We start from the raw sequence: 22,647 nt of genomic DNA, 5'->3' as shown, positions 1-22,647 counted from the left end.
TGTAGGGACCCTGCAGAATTCTGTGCTCATAGGATATTTGTTGACTAAGTGAACAATTAACAAATCAGGAAGTCTCTATAACCTACACTTGTCTTTCTAGAGTTCTACCTTTGTTGGTAAGGCCGGATGATACAGCTGTCCTTTAGCTCAAGACCATTTAACTTCTTGATATAGACATAACCGATCTTTTATAAAATTTCACATTGATGACCTATAAACTTCATCTATTTTTAGCTAAGCAATCATAGTAGCTTTAATGTTTTTATGGGATTATTTTCACTTCCTTTTTTGTCGTATTTCTTTGGATCTTTTTTTTTTTTTGTATTCTTCTTCTTTAACCCATACTAGGTCAAACTTGATAAAATATATGAGTTCAGGAATGTAGAATCATATGCAGTTATATAGAACTTTTTTTAAGTGCTTTCAAATCAGTTTTAAGATAGTCTTCCCCTGGCTGGCGTAGCTCAGTGGATTGAGCGCAGGCCTGCGAACCAGACGATCGCAGTTCGATTCCCAGTCAGGGCACATGCCAGGGTTGCAGACCAGTTCCCTGCAGGCCAGTTCCCAGCAGGGGATGCACGAAAGGCAACCATACATTGATGTTTCTCTCCCTCTCTCCTTCCCTTCCCCTCTAAAAGATAAATAAATAAAATATTAAAAAAAAAAAAGATAGTCTTAAGACATGCCAGGAAGTTGAAACCAGGGTTTCAGTCCTCACTCTGCCTATATTTTGGGGAAGTGGCTTTGAATAAACCATTCAGCAATCTGGAGGCCTCCCTTTTTCTTTGAAATATGGTGTTTGGAATCGTAATTTCCAAGATATATCCATGTTCTAAGATACAGAGACAGCAAAATTTAAGGCAAAGGAGAGTGTGGGTCTTCGGAATCATACATTAATTCCTTCGTATATACTATGTCCTTGGTGTTTATGACCTTTTCTGTTTAAGCCCAGTGGGGAGGCAGTCATTAAATAACTGCAGTAATAAATATAATGCTAAATTGTTAAATTCTACAAAAGTATATGGTGCTGTGAGGAAGTGAAAGTAGCAGACCTAATTTAGATAAAAAGTTGTAGAGGTTGAAAATAATAGGTAGAGTCTGTGCATGAATGAAGCAGAGGCTTCTGGTTAACTTGACCATAACCATAATAATGCTGTAGATAACTTTGTGGTTGGAGAAGTCAGGCCATCATCAGGGAAGCACATACTTTGGAATTGCAAATAGAGTCCCCTCCGAAAGTCACGTGAAAATCATGTCAAATTTTTGATCCTATTAGAGATTTTGTGTAAATTCAAAAGAAATCACTTCCTAGATGGAGGAGCATTTGCAAAAGTTGACATGAAGATGATGTCCTAAATCTGCATATGTGTTTTGTTTTATATTCATTAAAAACCTGTTATGTACTGGGCCACAATATAGGTACCTTCCTTAAAAATGCAGCTGTGTGGAAAAGAAGATCAGAGTGTCCTCTCAAGTCCCTGTAAAGGTATCTCAGAAATTCTATACATCACTAACAAAATGTATAATATTTCCAAAGCATCAGGAATGAGAAAGATTTGAAGCACCCAGAATAGGTCTGGAATGTACTTTTTTATGCCTTCTACAGAAATACCTAAATGAGATATCAGCTCCTAAGAGCTTCACATCCTAAAGCTCTAGGCACTAGAAAAGGTCCAGATTGAAGAGAACAAGCACCTGTTTCAAGGGTGAGTTATTGAGAAATTGGTGAATCTCTAGGTGGGAAGACCTTTGTCTTTACTTATTTTTGGATAAAGACTTAACCCACTTCAAAAAAAAAAGATGACGCCTGTTTGTAAATTTTGTGTGTGTGTGACGACAGTGGCCTGAAGGCCTCTGATGCCGGCCTTGAAAAAGACCCGTACCCCAGAATGAAAGGAATTGGGGAAAATTGTGTAGGTGATATAAGAAGAATATTTAAATGTCTTTTTAAAAAGTAAGTTGGGTGCTTACTTTTCTTATTATACTTTTTGGCTATCTGAATTTATTCCCGCTTTTAATGGCATTTAAGATACCAGATTGAGGCTAGTTCGCCCATGTTTATCTCCAAGAAAGGGAGAGGACTAGATGCCACTTTATATAAAAGGAGGGTGTGAATGTAGCGGGGCAGTTGGTCCAAGGGGCTGGCATCCCACTGCTGCCACCCACATGTAGCAGAATGTATGCATCTAAGGGCTAAGAATTGTAAGGCCCTTGATTTCCAGTTGTAAGTGCCTCTTCACCAACAGAAGAACCACTAGATGGTGCTCTTAGTCATAAATTCTAATGACACATCTGGTAAACAGGGTACTTTGCTGAGCCAGAATTTGAGTTCTAACTAGCACTTTAAGTCTTAAGACCTAGCAAGAAAGAAATGATCAGAAATCTCTGCAGCGTGAAGACTATTGGACATTTACATTCAGTCATTTATTTAGTTACAAAATTATTTCATTTTATATGATCCTGCTCTGTCATCCACAAGCAGAGTCTTGAGACTTTAGCCTGCTCACCCTTTCTTTCAGTCTTTTTTTGACTCAATGGATGTTCTTTCTTTGCCTTCCCCCAACCTTTGACAATTCTTTTCACCCCATGTAGATGTTTTCCAAATAATACATATTCTTTACTTTACAGTGAAGATAACTGCCTAGGATAAAGTTGTTCAAGTACTTATCCCTCTGCATTTAATTGCAGGAAATGTTTATATTTTCATGCCAGGATATGTATGTACACAGTCTGACTTCTTAGCACTTTTTGTTCCCCTCTACATCTGAGTATAGCTCCTGAGGGCAGGAAGGGCCTGTTTTCCTACTTTACAGGAACAACGATTGTTTTATCTGTATAAAACAAGTTTTATTATATATAAATATGTATGAGTAACTCATATTTTTGCCTACAGATATTCTTTATTCCCTTAAACTTTATAGATTGCCAGTTTAGAAGACATTTTTTGATCATTACAATCACAGCTCACACATATATATGATTTTTTTTTGTTTTTATTTTCATCTAAATTTATTCTTCCCAGTTAGGGTGAGATAGCAAAATTTTACCCTCTTGTTCCAAAAGACCTTCCAAGTAAGGTCAGACACCTCCCTCTCTAGTCTTTCTTTTATTAGAGTATTTTTACAATTGAAATAATTTATTAAGTTCCATATTCTAGCAGAAAGAAGAGGAAATTAATATATTATGAAATTAATTTCTTTTTAAAAAGGAAATTGTCAAGTTGGAGGCATTAAGAGAAAAAACACAAAAATTTAGATAAGCTTTTTTAGGAACAAACAAAAAGCCCGAAATTTTAGAAAGCCTGCAAATGATTTTTAAATTTGTGATCAGAAGACCAACTGCATCATGCTGTTTTTTCTGCTCTGGTAGCAGAAGCTGTGGAGTGAATTTTGCCATGACATGTTTCCTGCCAAGATCCTGCATCAAAATCTCGGACACAGTAGTTTGTGGAATCTCCAGATCAGCTTCCAGTTCTCACACTGTCAGTCACTGATCTTTGTTGATCGCAGCCCATACACATTCAGCATTCTCAGGTGTTCTGCTTGTTGCAGGCCTTCCAGAATGTGGATCACTTTCAACAGATTCTCGACCATCTTTGAAGCGTTCGTGCCACAATTTTATTTGCGCTGCACTACAATGAGTGCTTTTGGGGATGATTGCACTACAATCATCCAAATAATTTCTCAGAGGAATGTTCAAGCTTCATGCAAAATTTGATGCAGATTCATTGCTCTACTTGCTTAGATATTTTTAATGCGATGGCCACACAGTACACGTGCTCACTCAGTGGCATCTACCACCCCCACTGACTATACAGTGAAGTTGTCGTTGTTCACCCATGTGCATCCCAGTCACTCTCCCTGGCTGCCAGGTTACACTGATGTCGTACAAACTTTTCACATTATGTTAACAATGGCTGGACTTTTTCCAGACAAACTTCATATATTCCTTACTTAGGAGTGTTGATGGTCTAGTGCAAAGACCCAGATAGATAAACAATTACAAGATGTCAAAATGGGTGGTGTGGCCCTGGCTGGTGTGGCTCAGTGAACTGAGCACTGGCCTGCAAACCCAAGGGTCGCCGGTTCAATTCCCAGTCAGGGCACAGGCCTGGGTTGTGGGTCAGGTCCCACCCACACATTGCAGGACACATGAGAGGCAACTACACATTGATGTTTCTCTCCCTTTCTTTCTCCCTCCACCTCTGTTTAAAAAATAAATAAATAAACTCTTTTTTAAAAAGTGGGTGGTGTATTTAGGCAGCACACAGAAAGTTGCAGTAGGAGCACAGCGGAGGGACCTAACCCACTCTGCAGGGTAGTGGAAGTTTCCTGTAGAATATGGTGATTGAATGGGAGGATAAGTAAGAGTTACTCAATGTAAAAGAAGAGGCAGAAGGATGTTCCAGGCCGACGTATCAAAGGTAATGTGGAGAGAGACTGTAACATATGTAAGGAGATGCAGGTAGTTTGATGTGGAGATTAAAAGGTGCCCCTAGGGAAGTGGTAAAAGATGAGTCTCGGGAGATACGCAAAGGCTAGATTATAAAGGACCTTAATTGTCTTGCTTTGTTGTGAAGATGATGGAGAACCACTGAAAGATGTTAAGCTCTGAAGCAACACAAATCACATTTACATTTTCTTTCTTTTTTAAATATTTTATTTATTTATTTTTAGAGAGAAGGGATGGGAAGGAGAAAGAGAGAGAGGGAAATATCTGATGTGCTGGAAATATATCAGTTGGTTGCCTCTCATATGCCCCCAACTGGGGACCCAGGCCTCTGCCCTGACTGAGATTCAAACTGGCAACTTCTTCATTCACAAGCCAGTGGGCGCTCAGTCCACTGAGCCACACTAGCCCAGGCAGAACTGGGTAACTTTTAAACAGAGCCTTCAAAGGACTGACGGAGGTATTTCAAAGAGGATATCTCTTCTAGCTGCAAGAATTTATGCTCTGCTCACTAAAATAAATTATTGTGATGATCAAAGCTGATAGTGTATGAGAAAGTACTTCGTAAACTTAAAGTGCTACATGAGTTTATGGCACTTATAATTTTGACATTAAGCTCTTTGGTTTAATGCCAAGCAATGGGGCTTAAACTATACTATCTTAAATAGGAAATGAAGAAGAAAAATGACAGATTATTTTCAGCATAGAAAAACTTTGGGAGAGTAAGTTGCTAGTAATTGCAAATATAATTGAAATTGAGCTGATTTTTATGCCTCATGTATAAAGTAAGTCCTCCTGGGTTATAAAAAGTCCTTATTTTTGTATGCATGTGTGTGTACATGTGGCGATGGTAGAAGCAAAGCTAACATTTACAGCCATGGTTGGTGGAAACCATTAGGGATTCATAGTTAAATGTTACTTGCAAACAGTAGCCTAGGAGGGTGTTCAAAAAAAGCCAACAATGTGCTGACTGGCCCTAAAAAAGGATCTTTGAAAATTAAAAACACCTTTCCTTTTAATAGGCTATTACATTGTTGCTTGTTTTTTTCATTAAGATCTGATGGTACTAGAGAAAGGCAACTCAGTTATCTGGGACATGGTAGGGCATAGTGGGGTTGCCACAGTGTGAGATTATGCCATTTTTCATTATATGAAAAAAGAGTGATGTGAGTAAATTATACTAAATAATGAAAAGTATGTCTAGATTTGCTCAATAAATCTTAGTTTTCTAGAAATAGAGGGCTTGAGAAAGGTGAGTAGTGACCTATCTAATGGGCGTAACTACAGCCTAGCAGAGAACCAAGAAGTAGGGATGTGGGGGAAATGGTGAGTAATCGAAAGGTTATTTACACTCAGAAGGCACATACTGTATACTCCACGGCATATGTAAAACCCGTTCACCCTACTTGTGGGAGGGGCTCTTGCTCAGGCTGTATTTGCTTGTTCTGTAGACACTTAGCAGCTCAAGAATGTTAAAGATAGCATAATAGTAAGAGATGAATGGGAGAACAAGGAGAAAGAATTTATGTTAAAACTGCAAGAGAAGAGTTAGAAAAAAATTTAAGCCAGACACAATTTGAACAACACAGTATTCTGAGCTGTTTAATGTAATAATAATAGAAAACAGTTCTTAATACTATAGCAGCCCTGGAAATGTATTCTAAGAATTAAAAAGTAGGGTTTTTTTCCTGTTTTTAACTTTCTATAGGTTTTCTTTTAAAAAATTGAGATATCCTTGACATTCATTATATTAGTTTCATGTATACAATAGAGTGATTTGATATTTGTGCATGTAAGAATGGTTTTAATGGTGATCCAGATAATTAAGAAAAGTTCAAATAACATTTAGTATAATCCAAAAAGGGGGGAAGTATTATATTACACTTTAAAATTTAATAAAAAATACTTAAGATTAAAAAAAGTTTTGATGCTTAGAGCAAAAATTATTGTCATCTTAAAAATAACAGCAACAAAAACATTTTGAATTCTTCATACCTTAAAAATGACAGATAAGTTAAACCGTGCTAGGCTTTATATATTTTTTATTTTTAATTGTTGCTTTTGAGCTTTTCTAAACTATATTTTACACAGAATACACTAAGCTTAAGAAGTATTTTTGTTATTCCAAGAATGATATAGACTGAAAATTTAAATAGTTTCTAAAACACTGGCTCAGATCAGTTCACAAATGGAAAGTATAATGTTCTCTAAGAAAACCCAGATATTGATACGGAGGGAGAATGATCGCAGGCATTCCTATTCTTATCAGAGAAGCTTAGTGTGAAATAATAGGGTCTTTTTTATGAGCCAAGTCTTTTGTCTTCAAAAGTATTAGGACTGGGCTTGTCTTCACATTAACTAAACAAGGTATGTATTACAATTTTTTAGGTACAAAACAATGTTGAAAAAATCTTTTTAATATGTTTTTAATCTTTTGTTAATATACCTTTTAATTTTTAAAAAAGTGTGGTTCCTTTATGGAAGAATTATTAAAAGATCTGAACAAACATTCCTACATCACCCCCATTTTGCTACTTAGAACATTTTACCTGTTGTCTGCCTATAAAGCTGACTTCTTACGTGTCCGCCTGTTACTGCTGTTAGTTAGAGGCAGGATTTTTATAGAGCATATTCTGTAACAAAGCAGACGTTTGGAGATACGCTGACAGCCATGGAATTGGTATAGTTTCAAAATGCTTCTATAATCGTTCACCTAAGGCTAAAAAGAGTCAGAAAACTTCTCTTGATTGAAGTATATTACTACCTTGAACTTCGTGTAGGATAACCATTCTAAATTTATTGTAATTAAGGATTATAGTGATTAAATGGCAGATTAGAAGTTTAAAATTATTAAAATATTTGTGGTAATGGGTGTGGAGAACATTCTCAGTAGTGGAAATTGAGGGTTATAAATAATCTTCATTTGAAATGGTTACGTGTAAATATTATAATACATTTAATATAATAAGTAGATATAATAAGTAGAAATTAATTTAGCGGTTAGACCCTTGTATATTTTGCAATCTTGTTTTCCTTCTTCTTCTTCTTTTTTTAAAATAGTGTTCGCCAGCTCTGAGCCTGTGCCAGGATTCCAAGGAGAGACCCTGCAGCTAGCTTTCATTGACCTCAGACAAGTAAGATGTAATAATGTACTTCTCACTTATTTCCTTCTACCCTTGCCTTTTTTTTAATGCTACAGGAGTGCTTGTTTGCCTTGCAACAATCTGTCTTGAGAAAAGTGCCTCTTTGATAACTACATATTTGGCCCTTTTCTTTCTGAAAATTCATTCAGTGCCTCAGCTTCAAGGAGCATTCTCATTGGTGAATATTTAATGTAATTATTACCTGCTAGGCACATGACTAAATAATGACTTTCTATTTTGCTTTAATGGCACTTGAATTTGAAGTTATTTCTTAATGATTTCATGGTCATGTATGGAAATTGGTGGTGTAGAGCATTAGTGTCAGAACCCAAGTTATGTAAATGTAAATTATTACAAACTACAAAGGAGCCTGTTGCTTAAAATTTTGTCAGTGGTAAAGAATGCTATTTTCATAAATTTTCTGTATGCCTCCAGAAAGGATAAAACTAAAAAGGTAATTATACATTTATATAATTCTTTTCTAGTACGTAATTCATAGTGTAGTAACAAATATGATGATTTAAAAATCTCTCCTATTCACTTTACTGCCCTCTAACACCTCTACCCTATTGTCCTTTTCTTTATTTTCCTCCTGTTACCTTTTTTCCACCTCCCCCATATTTTTCCTTCTTATTCCTTTCTCTTTCTTTCCCCTCCTCCTTTTTCTTTCTCTTTCTTAATCCTAGGATTAAGGCGTTTAATAAAGCTGGGAGGCACAGGAGTGTGGAGGAGGGGTGGGTCCCAGTGAGAGGGCTGGGGGTGCTAGGGTGACAGCAGGGGTGGCTGCCGCCCTCAGTGAGAAGCAAGTGCAGATGACATTAAAACAAGACACTGTGCTCTCCGTCTGGTTATGGTCCCATCCCCTTTGGGGAATGGGGAGGACTGGAAATGAGGCTCCACCACTGGTATGAATAGACTTTAGCACAGTGATGTTTAGAGGAGGGCCCATTTGAGCAGTTAAGGAGCTCTGAACTCAGGAAATGTTTGAGGGTAGAGCTCTTTTTGCTCTCATTCCAAACCAGTGTTCAGCAGGTATTTATGAACTACCATGTGCTGATTATTTAGAGAGGGGAGGTATGGTTGAAATAGATAGAAAGGTAATACAAGAAATAGTTTCATCCTCATAAAGCTTTAAAATCCTTTAGATAAGCAAAACACCCACGATCTGGTTAGGAATATTTTTATTTGTTTATTTATTTTAAGATTTTATTAATTTATTTTTTAGAGAGATGGGGAGGGAGAAAAAGGGAGAGAAACATTGATGTGTGAGATACATCAACCAGCTGCCTCTTGCAAGCCACCAACCAGGGACCCAGCCTACAACCGAGGCATGTGCCCTGGAATTGAACCAGCAATGATTTGGTTCTCCACTGGCACTCAACCCTCTGATCCACACCAGCCAGGGCTGGTTAGGAATATTTATAAGACAGTGAGTCATGTAGAAATAAATGGTGTATAGCTTCAAGTCTGGTTTAGAAGGAAACTGAAAAAGTCACTCCTGTCTCTCAATTGTGTTTGTAAAACACTGAACACATAAAATTGATTCATATTTATTTTTGTCGGCAAGCGGTGTTCATGTTCATGTGATGCCAAACAAGGAGCACTTACGGATGACCTAGATCTCTGGGTAATTGGCCTCACTAAAGGGGGAAGATAGTAGAAAATGAAGAAGGTGGACTCTAAATTTCCACTCCAGTTTACCAGAATGTCATTTCTATTGAACGTAGATTCATTTCCTTTAGAAGGAATTCTCTCTGTTACAGACTTATTACCCTGAACAAGATGATCCAATGCAGAAAGCCGAGTCCTTTTGCAAGTTGGAAATAGGTTTCATTGTATATTCCCTTCCCAGTTAGGTTATGGCCACGTACTGGGGTAAGTTTCCCTATCGCAATAATATGAAATGTTCTCTAATCCAAAGAATATGTGACTTGAAGATAGCTCCCATTACATACAAATAATGCGTTCACAGAAAAATGTGACATTTAGCCCTGGCTGGTGTGGAGCAGTGGATTGAGTGCTGGCCTGCAAACCAGAGGGTTGTCAGTTCCATTCCCATTCAGGGCACGTGCCTGGCTTTCCGGCCAGGCGCCCAGTGGGGAGCCCTCAGGAGGCAACCACTCATTGATGTTTCTCTCTCTCCTCCTCGGTCCCTTTTTTCCCCTCTATAAATAAAAACAAAATCTTTAAAAAAAACATTTAAGAAAAAGAAAATTTGACAATTCATTTATATGTGGTATTTTCCCGGTTTTGTATGACACTGTACAGTGTGAACTATTCTGTAATCTCACTGTAGGATTATGAATAGCACCATGTAATTCATGAAACTGTTGATGAGGATTCTGTTTCCTTGATTTGTCCAGATAAGTGGTTGGTTTAATGCAGATTAAAACTCTGATCCCAAGTACTTTCTTCCTTCAAAGACAATCATCATTTGATAGTTAAGGCCTCTTTACAAGCATATAGCTCACTAGGAAATTGTTATTAAGCTATACTTATAAATATTAATAAACATCTCAAGTCTTTTTGGTTGAATTTACTTTTCAAGTATGTGCACTTAGAGGCATTAAGTCCGGGTTGACTTTTCCTCATCAATGTAATTTCTTTAAGAGACTTTTAAATGAATACAAAAAGTCTATTATGAAATATTTAGAATTCTGAAGTCTACCATGACACATGTAGAACTGTTAAAAGATCTCTATAGAAATGGCCCTGGCTGGTGTGGCTCAGTGAATTGAGTGCCGGCCTGCATACCCACAGGTCGCCGGTTCAATTCCCAGTCAAGGCACATTGCCTGGGTTACAGGCCAGGTCCCCAGAAGGGGACATGAGAGAGGCCAGCACACATTGATGTTTCTCTCCCTCTCTTTCTCCCTTCCTTCCCCTCTCTAAAAATAAAATATTAAAAAAAGATTTATGTAGAAAACTATTTTATATAAAACACAATTATAAAGTGTGGTAGTTAATATGCATTAAAAGTGACTAGTGGCTAGAAAATTTTGATGGCCTAATTTTTTGTTAATTTTGTTTTTAGTTTTAAAAGGGGCTTAAAATCATTTTCCGTGACTATGAATGTTAAAGTGTAACCGTACTCTATTCTTAATCTTTTGTATTCTAAAACAAAAGTTGCAATTAATTCTTGTCTTTAGCTGCTAGACCACCGAGACATAACTTGAATCTCATGATTTCAGAGGTCTGGGTTTAATAACTTGATAAAGGATAGTAATGTTTCACCTATATTTGTTTTTCAAATTATTTTATAAACAGTTAAGTGGTGAAAGGCCAAGTACGGGGACTGACCAAAAATAAAATTAGTCTTGAAAACTAAAGTCTCATATGAAGTGATACAAGCTTACAAGCTTTTTGTATCAGATGTCAGTGATTATTTAAATAAGGATGCCTTAAAGTTTCAATGGTGTTATGTTCCTGACTTTATAATGACATTTCATAGCATTAACACTTTTATATAAAGTAGTTTATCACCAAACATGAAGAGGGTGTTAACACTTTTATTTACATTTCAGTTCAGTTTCTACACTTCTCCTTCTTTTTTTCTAGTCTGTGATCCATTTCTGTCTTAATAGGGTGGCTGACAGTTCTTTTCAAGTATACTTAGAAAGGCAAAAGAGCCCTTTTCATAGTACTTATAAGGGGTCATGCTTCTGTTTTTTAGTTTGAATTTGATACTGCTTCATGAATTGCTGGGTATGAAAGATTAGGAAGTAGGTCCAGTGGTCAAATTTTACCTGCCCACCCGGACTCTGCCCTGAGGTCAAACTCCTGATATTTGCCGTTCTGAATAGAGGAGTTGATGACAAGTATGAGCTGGTACAAGAGGAAAGTTAGAACCATATCAAAGCCGAAGGCAAGAGAATTGGGACTCAATGAGAGACTGTAGCTAAAAGATGGATCATCAGAATTGCCCTCTTCTAAAGGAAAGGAAATAGCTGACCTGTGAGTGAAAAGACTTAATCGTCCTGCCAATCACATGCTTGCTAATGGAAGCCAGTTATCTCAACAATATCTTAAGGCCTACTGCCCAAAGACAGTGTGGTTGGAGGATTGGCAGTACTGTTACTGGGTTCTGGGAGGGTACTGCCTCAGTCCATTTTCAACGTGCTATTTGAACATGATGAGTGTGTGTAAATTTTTACGAGTAAAGCCTACCATCCTCCTCCCCCCAGTTCTGAAATTAAGTCACTAAATGATGAAGGACTTCGATATCTTTATATGTGTCTGTTTGCTTATCTGTGAAACTGTATTTGTTAAACACAGTCTTTCAAATGGATTTCAGATGTACAATTCTGGGAATATGTACAATTCCCTTGACTATGAAAACATTTGACATTTAAGAATTATTTTATAAGACTGTATAATACATAGTATTTAGTGATAATTTTTTATAACTCATAACAAGTAGAAATATTTCACTAAATATCACTGGAAATTGAGATGTCCCTTATAACTGAGTTATCCAGGTAACTAAAAATTAGTTTTTAATCACCAAAATTTGTTTTTAAATGTAGCCAGTTTAATGGGAAACTTTAAAAATATCACATATCTCTCACTTTCATAGCTTCTTATTGAGCATAAATGTCACAGCATCCATGGTTTACTAATCTTAATACTAAATCCTCTTTACCTGGTCCTGTTTCACTTTGTGATAAGTTAGACTGGTAAAATATATTATTGCTGCATTTGACAATATCTTGATAATCATTTAGACAGTATGAAGAGGTTTAAGTAGGTTGGATAATAGAGCAATTACGTGAGCTTGAAGCTAATAAGATAATCTCTTACCCAGAAAATGTTAACATTATTACCCTAGAACAGTGTTTTCCAAAGTGTTTTTCCAGGAATACTGATTTCTCAAGATGAGAGGAAAAAAAACTTTTAAGGTTCCAAGTAAGGTAAGTTTGGGAAACACTTCAACACTCTAATTCCCTCTTAGAGACTTACTATGTACATTAGAGTTGTAAGGGCTCAGCAGGTTTGCAGTAACCCAGCATTTCCCAGTCACCCCAGAACACTTTCCTCACTATCTTGGGTTGTAATGCATGAAACAGACTTTGTGAAATGCTGCTCAAAATTGAGGCTAGAGGGGGGCAGCTCCCTCTAGGTGTCTGTATTTGACAGTTTGGGATCAACAAACTTATTAAACAATGACTCGGATAAATACATAGAGAATATGAGTACTATGCTAGATGACATAAAGCTGGGAGAGCTACCTAAGATGACAGAACACAGAGTCAAAGTGCTCTCAGTACGCTTGAATGGTAACCCAAAGCCAATATAGTGAAATTTAGCAAGGAAGATATTAAGTGCTATATTTAATTCCTTAAAATTAAATTTAAAAAAATAACAGGCTATAGGAAATCTGACTTATAATATGAAAAAGGTCTAGTAGTTTTAGTTAGCCTCCAAATGTACCAACATTGTGCTTGGAATTCTTAAATTGCATTAATGAAGGTGTGATATTTGGGTTTGACCACTGTGAATTGTGTCTCAAGTATTACTTGACATGGACACACACAAATTGGAGAGCACTTGTAATAAGAGAATTACAAGACTAGTGAAGGATCAGATAACCTTGTGATATGAAGAGCCTTTTAAAAATCTGGGAATATTTAGTCAACTCAGCCTTAGATAGCTTAGTAGAGAAACCCATATATATGTGGTTCTCACTAGACTAGATATGAGTCAATTGTACCATTTTCTTTTTCCTATTAAAATCTTATGTCATAAAAATTATCTTATAATTCTTCTTCCCCCATCCAGAATTAGGTCCCGTTTTAAGTATTTGATTTATTTTTTTATATTTTTATTGATTCATTTTAGGGAGAGAGAGAAATCTATTTGTTGTTCCACTTATGCATTCATTGGTTGATTGTTATATGTGCCCTGACCAGAAACTGAACCAGCAACCTTGGCATATCTGGGTCGATGCTCTGAGCAATTGAGCTACAAGGCCAGGGCCTCAAGTATTTGATTTAAGCAAACTAATTTGAGAGAGAATTAGAATTTTGCAAAATAAATTTGTGTCTCATAAAATGTTTCAAATAAATATTTTATTGAAATATAACATAAATTCAGACAAATGATAGGTGTATCATTGCTGATTTTTCACAAATTGTATACACCTCTTTAACACTAGATCAAGAATGAAAACTTGACCAGTAAGTACCTCAAAAGAGGACCCCCCAGTTCACTTCTTTTCAGTCATTAATTACCTTTCTCCTTCTTCAAGCATAACCACTGTCATGACTTCTAATACCATAGGTAAATTTAGCCTGATTTTGAATTTTGTATACATGAAACCATGAAATATCAACTTTTTGATTCTGCCTTTTTCTGTTTGTTTTGTTTGTGAAATTTATCTTGTAGTTGTTACATGTAGTTGTGGTTTATTCATTCCCTTTGCTGTATAGTTTGCCGTTACACAAATAAACCATAATTTATACATTCTATTGATGAACATATGAGTTGATTGAGTTTTACTCATGTCTTTTGGTAAGCATATACTCAGCATTTCTGCTGAGGTGTTTACTTACAAGTAGAGTTGCTGAGTCAGGGGGTGGTATGTATGTGACCAGTTTTAATGGATACTGTGAAGCAGTTTTCCAAAGCAAGAGCGCCAGCTCATACTTTAGTCAGCAGTTTAGAAGAATTCTTGTTGCTCTACATCTTTGTCATCATTTGATGCTATCAGTCTCTTCCTCTTTAGCCATTCCAGTGGCCAAACTATATGATAATTTTACATTGTGGTTTTAATCTGTTTTTTCTTGATGACTTATAAAATTGAACTCTGTTTTACACATTTATTGTCCATTTGAATATTCTATTTTGTGAATAACCTGTTCAGGTTTTTTGCCATTTTTTTTCTATTGGATTATTGACGTCTTACTGATCTGTAAGTTCTTTGTATATTCTGAATGGGTCCTTTGTTAAATTTATGCATTACAAATATGCCCCTCTCTGTGGCTTGTCTGTTCACTCTTAGTGGTGACTTTTAATGAACAGAATTTAGTAATTTTAATGAAATCCAGTTTATCATACTTTCCCTTTTGGTTCCTTTTAATATCCTGTTTAAGAAGTCTTTGCCTACCTCTAAAATTATAAAAATATTTTTCTATGTTTTCTTCTAAAAGTTTCATTGTTTTACCATGGTTTCACACTTAGGTTTATAATTCATCTGCAATTGATTTTTGTACATAGTATGGGGTATAAGGTTCAAGATTCATTGTTTCATATGGTTGTCCAGTTGACCCAGCATTATTTATTGAAAATAATTGAATTTCATAGCATTTTAATGTAAAATAATTGTAAAAGACAAAACCGTGACAAAAATGGTGTGTGCTTCTAATGTAAACTGAAGTGTTTTCTAATTGTTTTCCAGTTAACTGTGTGCTTATGTTTCGTGGTTCATGCCATCTCTCATTAACAAATTAGTTGTGGGGTTAAAATTTTTTTAATACCAGCCTAACTATACTCTTACCACATCAAAGGTATGTTTAAAAATAAAGTACTTCTAGAGTAAGTATTCATAACAATATAGGCAATATAAAAGCAAAAGCTATCCTACAAGTCCATGAGGACAAGACTCATGTCATTTTTTGCTCACTGCTGTACATGCATTGCTCAACTCTGTTCCTGGCACAGAGTAAACAATCAGTAAATGTTGAATGAGTAAATGCAAATTTTTTAGTTATACTAAAACTTTTTGGTGTATAAGCACCGTATTAGGAATTGAGATATTCCACTTAAGTTTGTATTCCATATAAACAAACGTTCTTTAAAGGCAGTAAATTTTTCTTTCTATTTTAATTATTTTTGATGACAGTATTTCTAAAAACACATGACATATTTCTCTGCCTTCTCAAGTAAAAAGTGTAACAAATATAAGCATTTCTTGATTTATCTTGTTCATCATTATGGATACTAAAATAGTGCTATAAGTTGTCATTGCTCCAAAACCAACTGCTCCTATTTATTGATGAATAACTGTTTGGGCAGGGGGATTATAGGGATTTACACAAAGGTAATATACACTTTAATGATCAACAATGACTGAACATAAAGCAGAACTTAAAGCAGCATTTCCTAAACCACTGTTGTTTGGAAGATGAGTCCTGACAAAAGTAAACTGTAGTCCAATAAGTTGAAGAAATCCTGCATATTGTGTCCCTCTTGTAAATTCACTATTTCATTAGCACATTAATTGCTCTAAGAAGTCCTAGAGTAAAGGGGTATCTCTTCCCCCCAAACCTGTCTGAGTATGGGCTCCTTTTCACAAATGAAAATCTCTTACTGTCCTGCAAAACAGTGTCGTGTGGCACACGGTTTGAACTCTGAAGCAGCTGGGCCACTGCCACGTTACACTGATGTGTGGATTCCTAGATCTGTTCTGGTTGAAGCAAAGCTAGGACAGAAAATGGATAAGCCTTTCTGTAGATAGGTGAAATCTAAATATGAAAATGCAAGGAATACAAAATGATAAAAAATAGTAGTGAAGTTTTCAAATATAGTTTGTTGAACTTCCTTTTTAAAAAAAAACACATTCAGATGATTTTGTGAAAGATGATAATTACTAGAAGATTAATGCTGCTTGGATGCAGTGAACCAGTCAGTCAGTCACACAGAATAACTTGTTTTTAAGAAGCACGAAATAGTAACACAGGATTGCTTGCGAAGAATGAGAAGATTTAAGCAGGGAAATTAAAATACCAGCTTATGTGGAGTTCAAATCCTCACAGTTGTCAGATTCCTTAGTGAATCATCAAGGCCATTGTTACTGAGCCACAGTGTGCATACTTTGAGAGAAATAAAGAATATATTCACTGCTTTTCCTCCCTTACTAATACACTGTAAATTAAATGGGAAAAGTTTGAAAGGAAGAGATTTTGGTAAAACGATCAAGGTAAATTCTGTATTCTCTATGTGTTGTAAAGAGTGTCTCCTAGTATTAAACAGGAAATACAGTCAAAGTGACTTTTTTCAAGATAATTGCACCTTAAGAAAAAAAAAACCTAATGCCAAAATAAGAACCTTAAAACAAAACCAAACAAAGAAAATAATGGCTCTTACTATTTGCTGGTACTAAAAATGTGATGAAAAAATTCTAAGTCCTTTGGAACTTACAAAATATTTTTGCCTAGATGGTGTACACATGAACTTAGTGGTAAGCACCTACAGATACAAAAAAGAGAAGGGGTAGGAGAACAAAAGGGACTTTGTTCCTTTGGCCTCTTTTGCCTGACACCAGGTCCACCCTAACAAGCAAGGGAGGAGTTTTACACCTAAATATATTCTTTTTCTCTGCCATCGCTTCTTTGGACAGAACTCAAAGAATACATTTTAAAGTCATTCTGTGACCCTGCACATGCTTCTTGTTATTACTGGTACCCAGGGAAGATTCTCTGCCCCAAGAAGAATTCAGGGACTGTTCTAAATATTAAGCCAGTCGTTTTCCATGTTTTTTTTTCTTTATCAGTTTCTAAAACTCGACTTGCTTGATTCATATCCTGACCGAATACAATGTCATTCAGTTAGAACCAAGAGTATTGTGAGTATTGTTCGCCATGTTTTAAGAGGCAACCCCTAAATCTACTGCTACTCAGATCTGTTTTTGTACCATGTATGTCAACATCAACTCAGCATACATGCCATTTTCTTTCATGAAAAATTCTAAGTCTGGACTTCTTAACACAGTATGCTACACGAAGAGATGAAGCACCTTTTTAGCCATGGCTGCTTTTCATTTGACCGCTTTTATATTCTTCCACCTTATAGTGAAATCTGTGGGAGTGATTTGCAGCTTTTTAAAAATTTTCCCCTCTCAGCGTTTCACTCTATGGACAAGAATTGGTTATAACATAGATTGCATTACACAAATGTTCTCATGTGCCTTTACATCAGGGATAACCTGAGGACTGTGGGTTGGTTTCAAGAGATTTATGCAAAATTTTGCTTGTGTGTGTTTTTCCAAGAAGAAGATCCAATGATTTCAACAGATTCTCAGAGGCATCCTCTGTGATGTAACAACAGTTAATCTAACCACCACTATTCTAGGGAAGCCGGAGGCTGTCCAGATTAAGCCAGATCAGCAAGAGCTGTCCCGTTTTCAGATATTTCTTCATTTACTTGAGCAATATTTGGTCACCTCCTCTGAGAACTGCTCTGAGTGCTAAGGATACAATGGTGAGCAAAGGTAGGCAAGATCCTGCTCTCATATCCCATTTTGTTGGAGGGAGACGTACAACAAATAGTGGTAATTTCAAATAGCTTTAGATCCTATGAGAAAAAAATAAAGCAGGTTAATGTGATAGTGACTGGGGGTGAGGTGGACCATGTCAGATTGGGCTGTGAAGGAAAACCTAGTTAAAGAGGCAACATTTGAGCACATATCTGCATGAAATTGAAAGATATGGGGAAATTGCATTCCCGGCAGAGGGAAGAGCAAGTCAAAGTCCTGTGGTGCTTTCAAGGAAGAAAAAGGATAAGAGTGTGGCTGTAAGGTAGTGAGCATGGGAAAGTGTGATACAAATGAAATCGGGAAGATTATCAGAGCCAAGTCATGCATGACCTTATTAAGGAATTTAGCATTCCAACTTTTTAAGCAGGGTAGTATATCATGCTCTGGTTTTCTTTTTTAAATGATTGTTCTGGCTGTTCTAAGAATAGACTGAAAATGGATAAAATTATAATCAGGAAGAACAGTTAGATGATTATTTTGGTAATCTAAGCTACAGATAATTGATTGCTATTAATTACCGATGATGCAGTTTACCAAATTTCACAGTGACTTCTTCCTGTGGACTCAGAAGTTTTTGTTTTTGAAATTAGAAATAGTCGAATGTATCCTGAGCAATTACTAATTTGTTTTTATCTCCACATACATTGTCTTTATTTTGGAGCTCCCAAACCCAGGTGTATAGGAGGACATGCATTTTGTATACTTACCTCATCTCTCCCATCTTCACTTTCTCTTGGCCCTAATTTTTCTCAGTTATTAAGTTGTATTTATCTTGCATGTTTCCATAAGTTGCTTTAAAATCCCTTTGGAACAAGCAGTGTGTAAATAAATTAAACACCTGTTATCGGAATCCTAAAACTGCATGCAGTAAAAAGAATTATGTGTGAATGGATTTTTATTTATCTTTTCATTTACTCATTTATTTAGCAAATGTTTATTGAGTGCCTTCCCCCCTCCCATAGCCATTTGGGAAACAGAATTGAACAATAGGCAATAAAATAAGAAGTAGACATTTTGAGACATGGGTTAGTTGGAGTCAGTGGAGGATAAAGTTAAAGACTATTATGTAGATTTAGAAACATGTCTTGGCTAAAAGATAGAAATTAGGAATGTAGAGAAAGAGCCAGTGAAGTACCCAAATGGTGTGTTGATGAAGACACTGTTGTGGAGGAAATCAGGAAACAGGGTGGGGTAGTCCCACTTTTCTCGATAACTGCTGTTATGACCTTGGGAAAGTGTCTCCCAAACTCTTTCAACTATGTATTAATGGTTTAATGAAGTCTGTGAGGAAAAATACTCTGAAAGAGATTGCTTTCATGGCATGCATAATCTTCATTGCTAAAATTAGTGGATGTGTGAAGCTTGCATTGCAGAGGTCACCAATTAAGTCGGCAGCAGCTACCAGCTGCCTGCACTTACCATACTTCACCAGGGCAATGACAAGGCTGGTTTGCCAGGTCTGTGCCATGGTTGAACTATGAGGAGCGTAGTTCCTTCCAAAAATGTTGCTTGATAAGGAAGGTAATGTAGGTGCCCATCGTTTTCTTACTACCCTCCTCACCTACTTCTTCCACCCTTTACACATTGTCTGATAATCCTTCTACCATATCCCTAAACAGTTACAAAGTTTAGGAAAGAAGTTCAGAGATACTTCACCATAGAAATACAGGGGAACCTGATAAATACACAGTTCTGTTTGACTCGAAATGAACAACTTTGGGTTCTACCTAAAGGGACATGAACAAGCCTTGGAAGTTATGAAGGAATTGTTTGGCCGTGATTCTTGCCATGGCGACTGGACGTCTGCCAAGACTTTACTTTGAAATTTCTGTCTTTTGTTTCTAATCTTAAGGCATCATAACATACAATTCTTTTGCCACTAGTCCAGTTTATTCTTTTATGATGAGGAAGAAGGCACTTTTAAATAACAATTATTTCCACTATAATTAAACAAATCTTCTTTTGTTTGCATTATATTTGTTACCATATTGTATACACACTCTGCCTGCTTAAACTTGCCCCTGTGACTATTCCACAGGAACTTTCTTTAGAAGTTTTAAAGTCTTTGACTTCTTAAAGTATTAATGGGATTTGCCAAAGTTGTAGTATCTGAATGCTTGACTAGATACAGAAGCAGGACAACAAGCTTGTTCACACAGCTCCTCCAGCAAGCATTTTTCCCTCAGACAATCTTACATTCATTTGAAGTGCCAAAGAATTAAAGGAAGATGTATTTGGGTTTATTCCTGAATATAACAAGACCAGACATCTCACAAAGTTTACCTTAAGGTCCAGATACTAGAAAAGTATGCGGCCCTTCGGGACAGCTTAGATTATAAAGGATTAGTCTGAACCTAAGTGACTTTTGCCTTTTTGTCCTTTTTTGTTCCAGTGTCCTGGAACGAAATAATTCTGGTACTTTACAGTTTTTGTGCTTAACTATGTATGTGATTTATGCTCATGCCTTCAGTTATTGATATAAATTTTGAGCTAAGGTTTTTGTGATTATTTTAAGAGTAAAGGTTAGAGAGGACCTACCTCCAAATACAGTCACATTGGCAGTTAGGGTTCCAAAATATGAATTGGAGGGACACAGTTTAATCCATAACACTCAGACTAGAAAAACTGAGAGAATTTGTGGTGTCACCAGTAAATGTCAAATGAAGCTCTCAGAGAGAAGGAACAGGATACTGGTCAGAAATTTTTATTTACATAAAGACAGGAAAAGTGTTAAGAGTAGGAATAAGTAAAGGTTAAAAAAAGGTTAGTGTTGTTTTGTAGTTTGGAAAATTACACTTAAAATTATTTTTTGAAAATCAGAAGAACAAATGAACATCATAATAGTTACAAAAACACTGCATTCTCACAATGTAAAATTTTTTTTGTTAGAGATTCAAAAGATGTTGCAAATACAGTTGAGAGGTCCTATGTACACTTCACCCAGCTCCCCCTATGGTAATTTTTTAATCTAAATGTAATTATCAAATGAGGAAATTGACATTGACTGCTCACTGTTTGAAACAAATCAAAGATGTAAAAGTGCTTATGTTAGCAATATGACAATAAACAAAACAGATTTATAGGAAAAATGATTCATGTAAGTGTGCATTTGGGCACATATGGAATATGTCTTATTAAGATACTTAATCTTAGCCCTGGCTGGTGTAGCTCAGTGGATTGAGCACAGGCCTATGAACCAAAGGATCGTGGTTCGATTCCCAGTCAGTGCACATGCCTGGGTTGCAGGCCAGTTCCCAGCAGGGGACGCATGAGAGGCAACCAAACATTGATATTTCTCTCCCTTTCTCCTTCCCTTCCCCTCTAAAGATAAATAAATTTTAAAAAAATTTTTAAAAAGATACTTAATCTCTCTGAAACTCAGTTTCTCCTTTTATAAGTATAGACAAGCCTACACGGCACTGGAATGAGTTGTTGAAGTCATACACCAGACTAATAATGGTCTGAAATAGAGATGAAGAGTTACCAGTAGGTTCATGAGGACCCCCTGTGGGCCATCTGTGTGTGAAAGACTCACAGCCTCACACTCTATTTATGCAGAGCTTTTCCCGTGGTATAAATAAAAGGCTTTCTCTTGGGCATTAATCTCTGCTTTTCCTTGCAGGAAAGACACAATCCTTAAACTTTTGCTTCTCGAAGTGTTCTGTGTAATGTAATTTAGTTCAGTTCAACAAGCTTTTATTGAGTACCCTAAGGGAGAAGTAAGAGTTATTACCCTGCCCCTGAAGGACTCATAACTTGGATGGAAAGTGAAAACAAACATACCCAATAAACTAGGTATATGTGCATACTCCAAACTTGAGTGGCCCACAGAGGCACCAGTCCTCAAATTTGGGTGGCTTGGAGACCTAAACACTGCTAATGCTCAGCTAGCACTTAGAAGGGATACATTCTGCCATACATACCATATATTAAAAGAAATTCAGCCCTGGCTGGTGTGGCACAGTGGATTGAGTGCTGGCCTGAGAACTAAAGGATTGATGGTTCAGTTCCCAGTTGGGGCACATGCCTGGGTTGTGGGCCAGGTCCCCTGCTCTGGGGCATATGAGAAACAACCAAACATTGATGTTTTTAGCCCTCTCTTTCTCCCTCCCTTCCCCTCTGTCTAAGAATAAATAAATAAAGTTGATTTTTTTAAAGAAATTTAATTAGTGTCTTCTAGGTCAATAATGACCTCTTAAGATCCAAATGGATATATAGTTATAAAAACTTTTACTAATATGTATCAAAGAGATGAAATTGCTCAAGGGATGATTTGATTTGAGAATTAAACATTTATAGTATTTTTGCTTGAACTTCCTTATGTATACAGTACAGTCTCAGTACTTAATGTTAAGTGACAGGTTAGTCTTTAGAGTGCTTTACAACTTACAGTTTTTTTTTTTAAACTCTTTGTGTTTTCTTAAATGTCAAATCATCTTTCAATTACCTTCAGCCTGTGGCTCTGACTTTCATGGTCCTGAAACCCTAAGACTTGAGAATTGGACAGGACTTCACAAAATCTAAGCGAACCTCCTAGAAGCTGTCGCCTTAACCAGGGCTCTTGCTGCTGCTGCAGACAGCTGGACCTAGCCCACGTTCTCATAGCGGCTTCTCTGCCCTTACGAAGACCTCCTGGCAGCCTTCTTCCTGAGACTTAGTAGCTATGCGGTATCCCTCATTCTAGAAGATTAAAATAATCTGATTACTCAATGAAGTTAAGTACTTTCTCCCTACTCTTTGCACTTTCTCACTGCACTCCATCCCACCTCCCAACCATTTTCCCTTGTATTCCCTCCTTAGTTTG

The 22,647-nt window shown here is 36.5% G+C and overlaps 1 protein-coding gene across 3 annotated transcripts in view; it reads left to right on the top strand.

Annotated features, from left to right (window-relative positions):
* The window catches only part of EXOC6 (exocyst complex component 6), a 164,983-nt gene that overhangs the window by 126,100 nt on the left and 16,236 nt on the right, over positions 1 to 22,647 (top strand). For all 3 annotated transcript variants that reach the window (XM_037156602.2, XM_037156601.2, XM_037156604.2), the window contains one exon: positions 7,510 to 7,583. In XM_037156602.2, the coding sequence (XP_037012497.2) occupies positions 7,510 to 7,583 (74 nt within the window). The remainder of the gene's footprint in view (positions 1 to 7,509; positions 7,584 to 22,647) is intronic.

The sequence above is a fragment of the Artibeus jamaicensis genome, unplaced genomic scaffold, assembly GCF_021234435.1.
Source record: "Artibeus jamaicensis isolate MK-2021 breed Jamaican fruit bat unplaced genomic scaffold, CSHL_Jam_final contig_332, whole genome shotgun sequence".
Lineage (NCBI taxonomy): Eukaryota > Metazoa > Chordata > Mammalia > Chiroptera > Phyllostomidae > Artibeus > Artibeus jamaicensis.
This window is presented reverse-complemented; position numbering and strand designations above follow the sequence as displayed.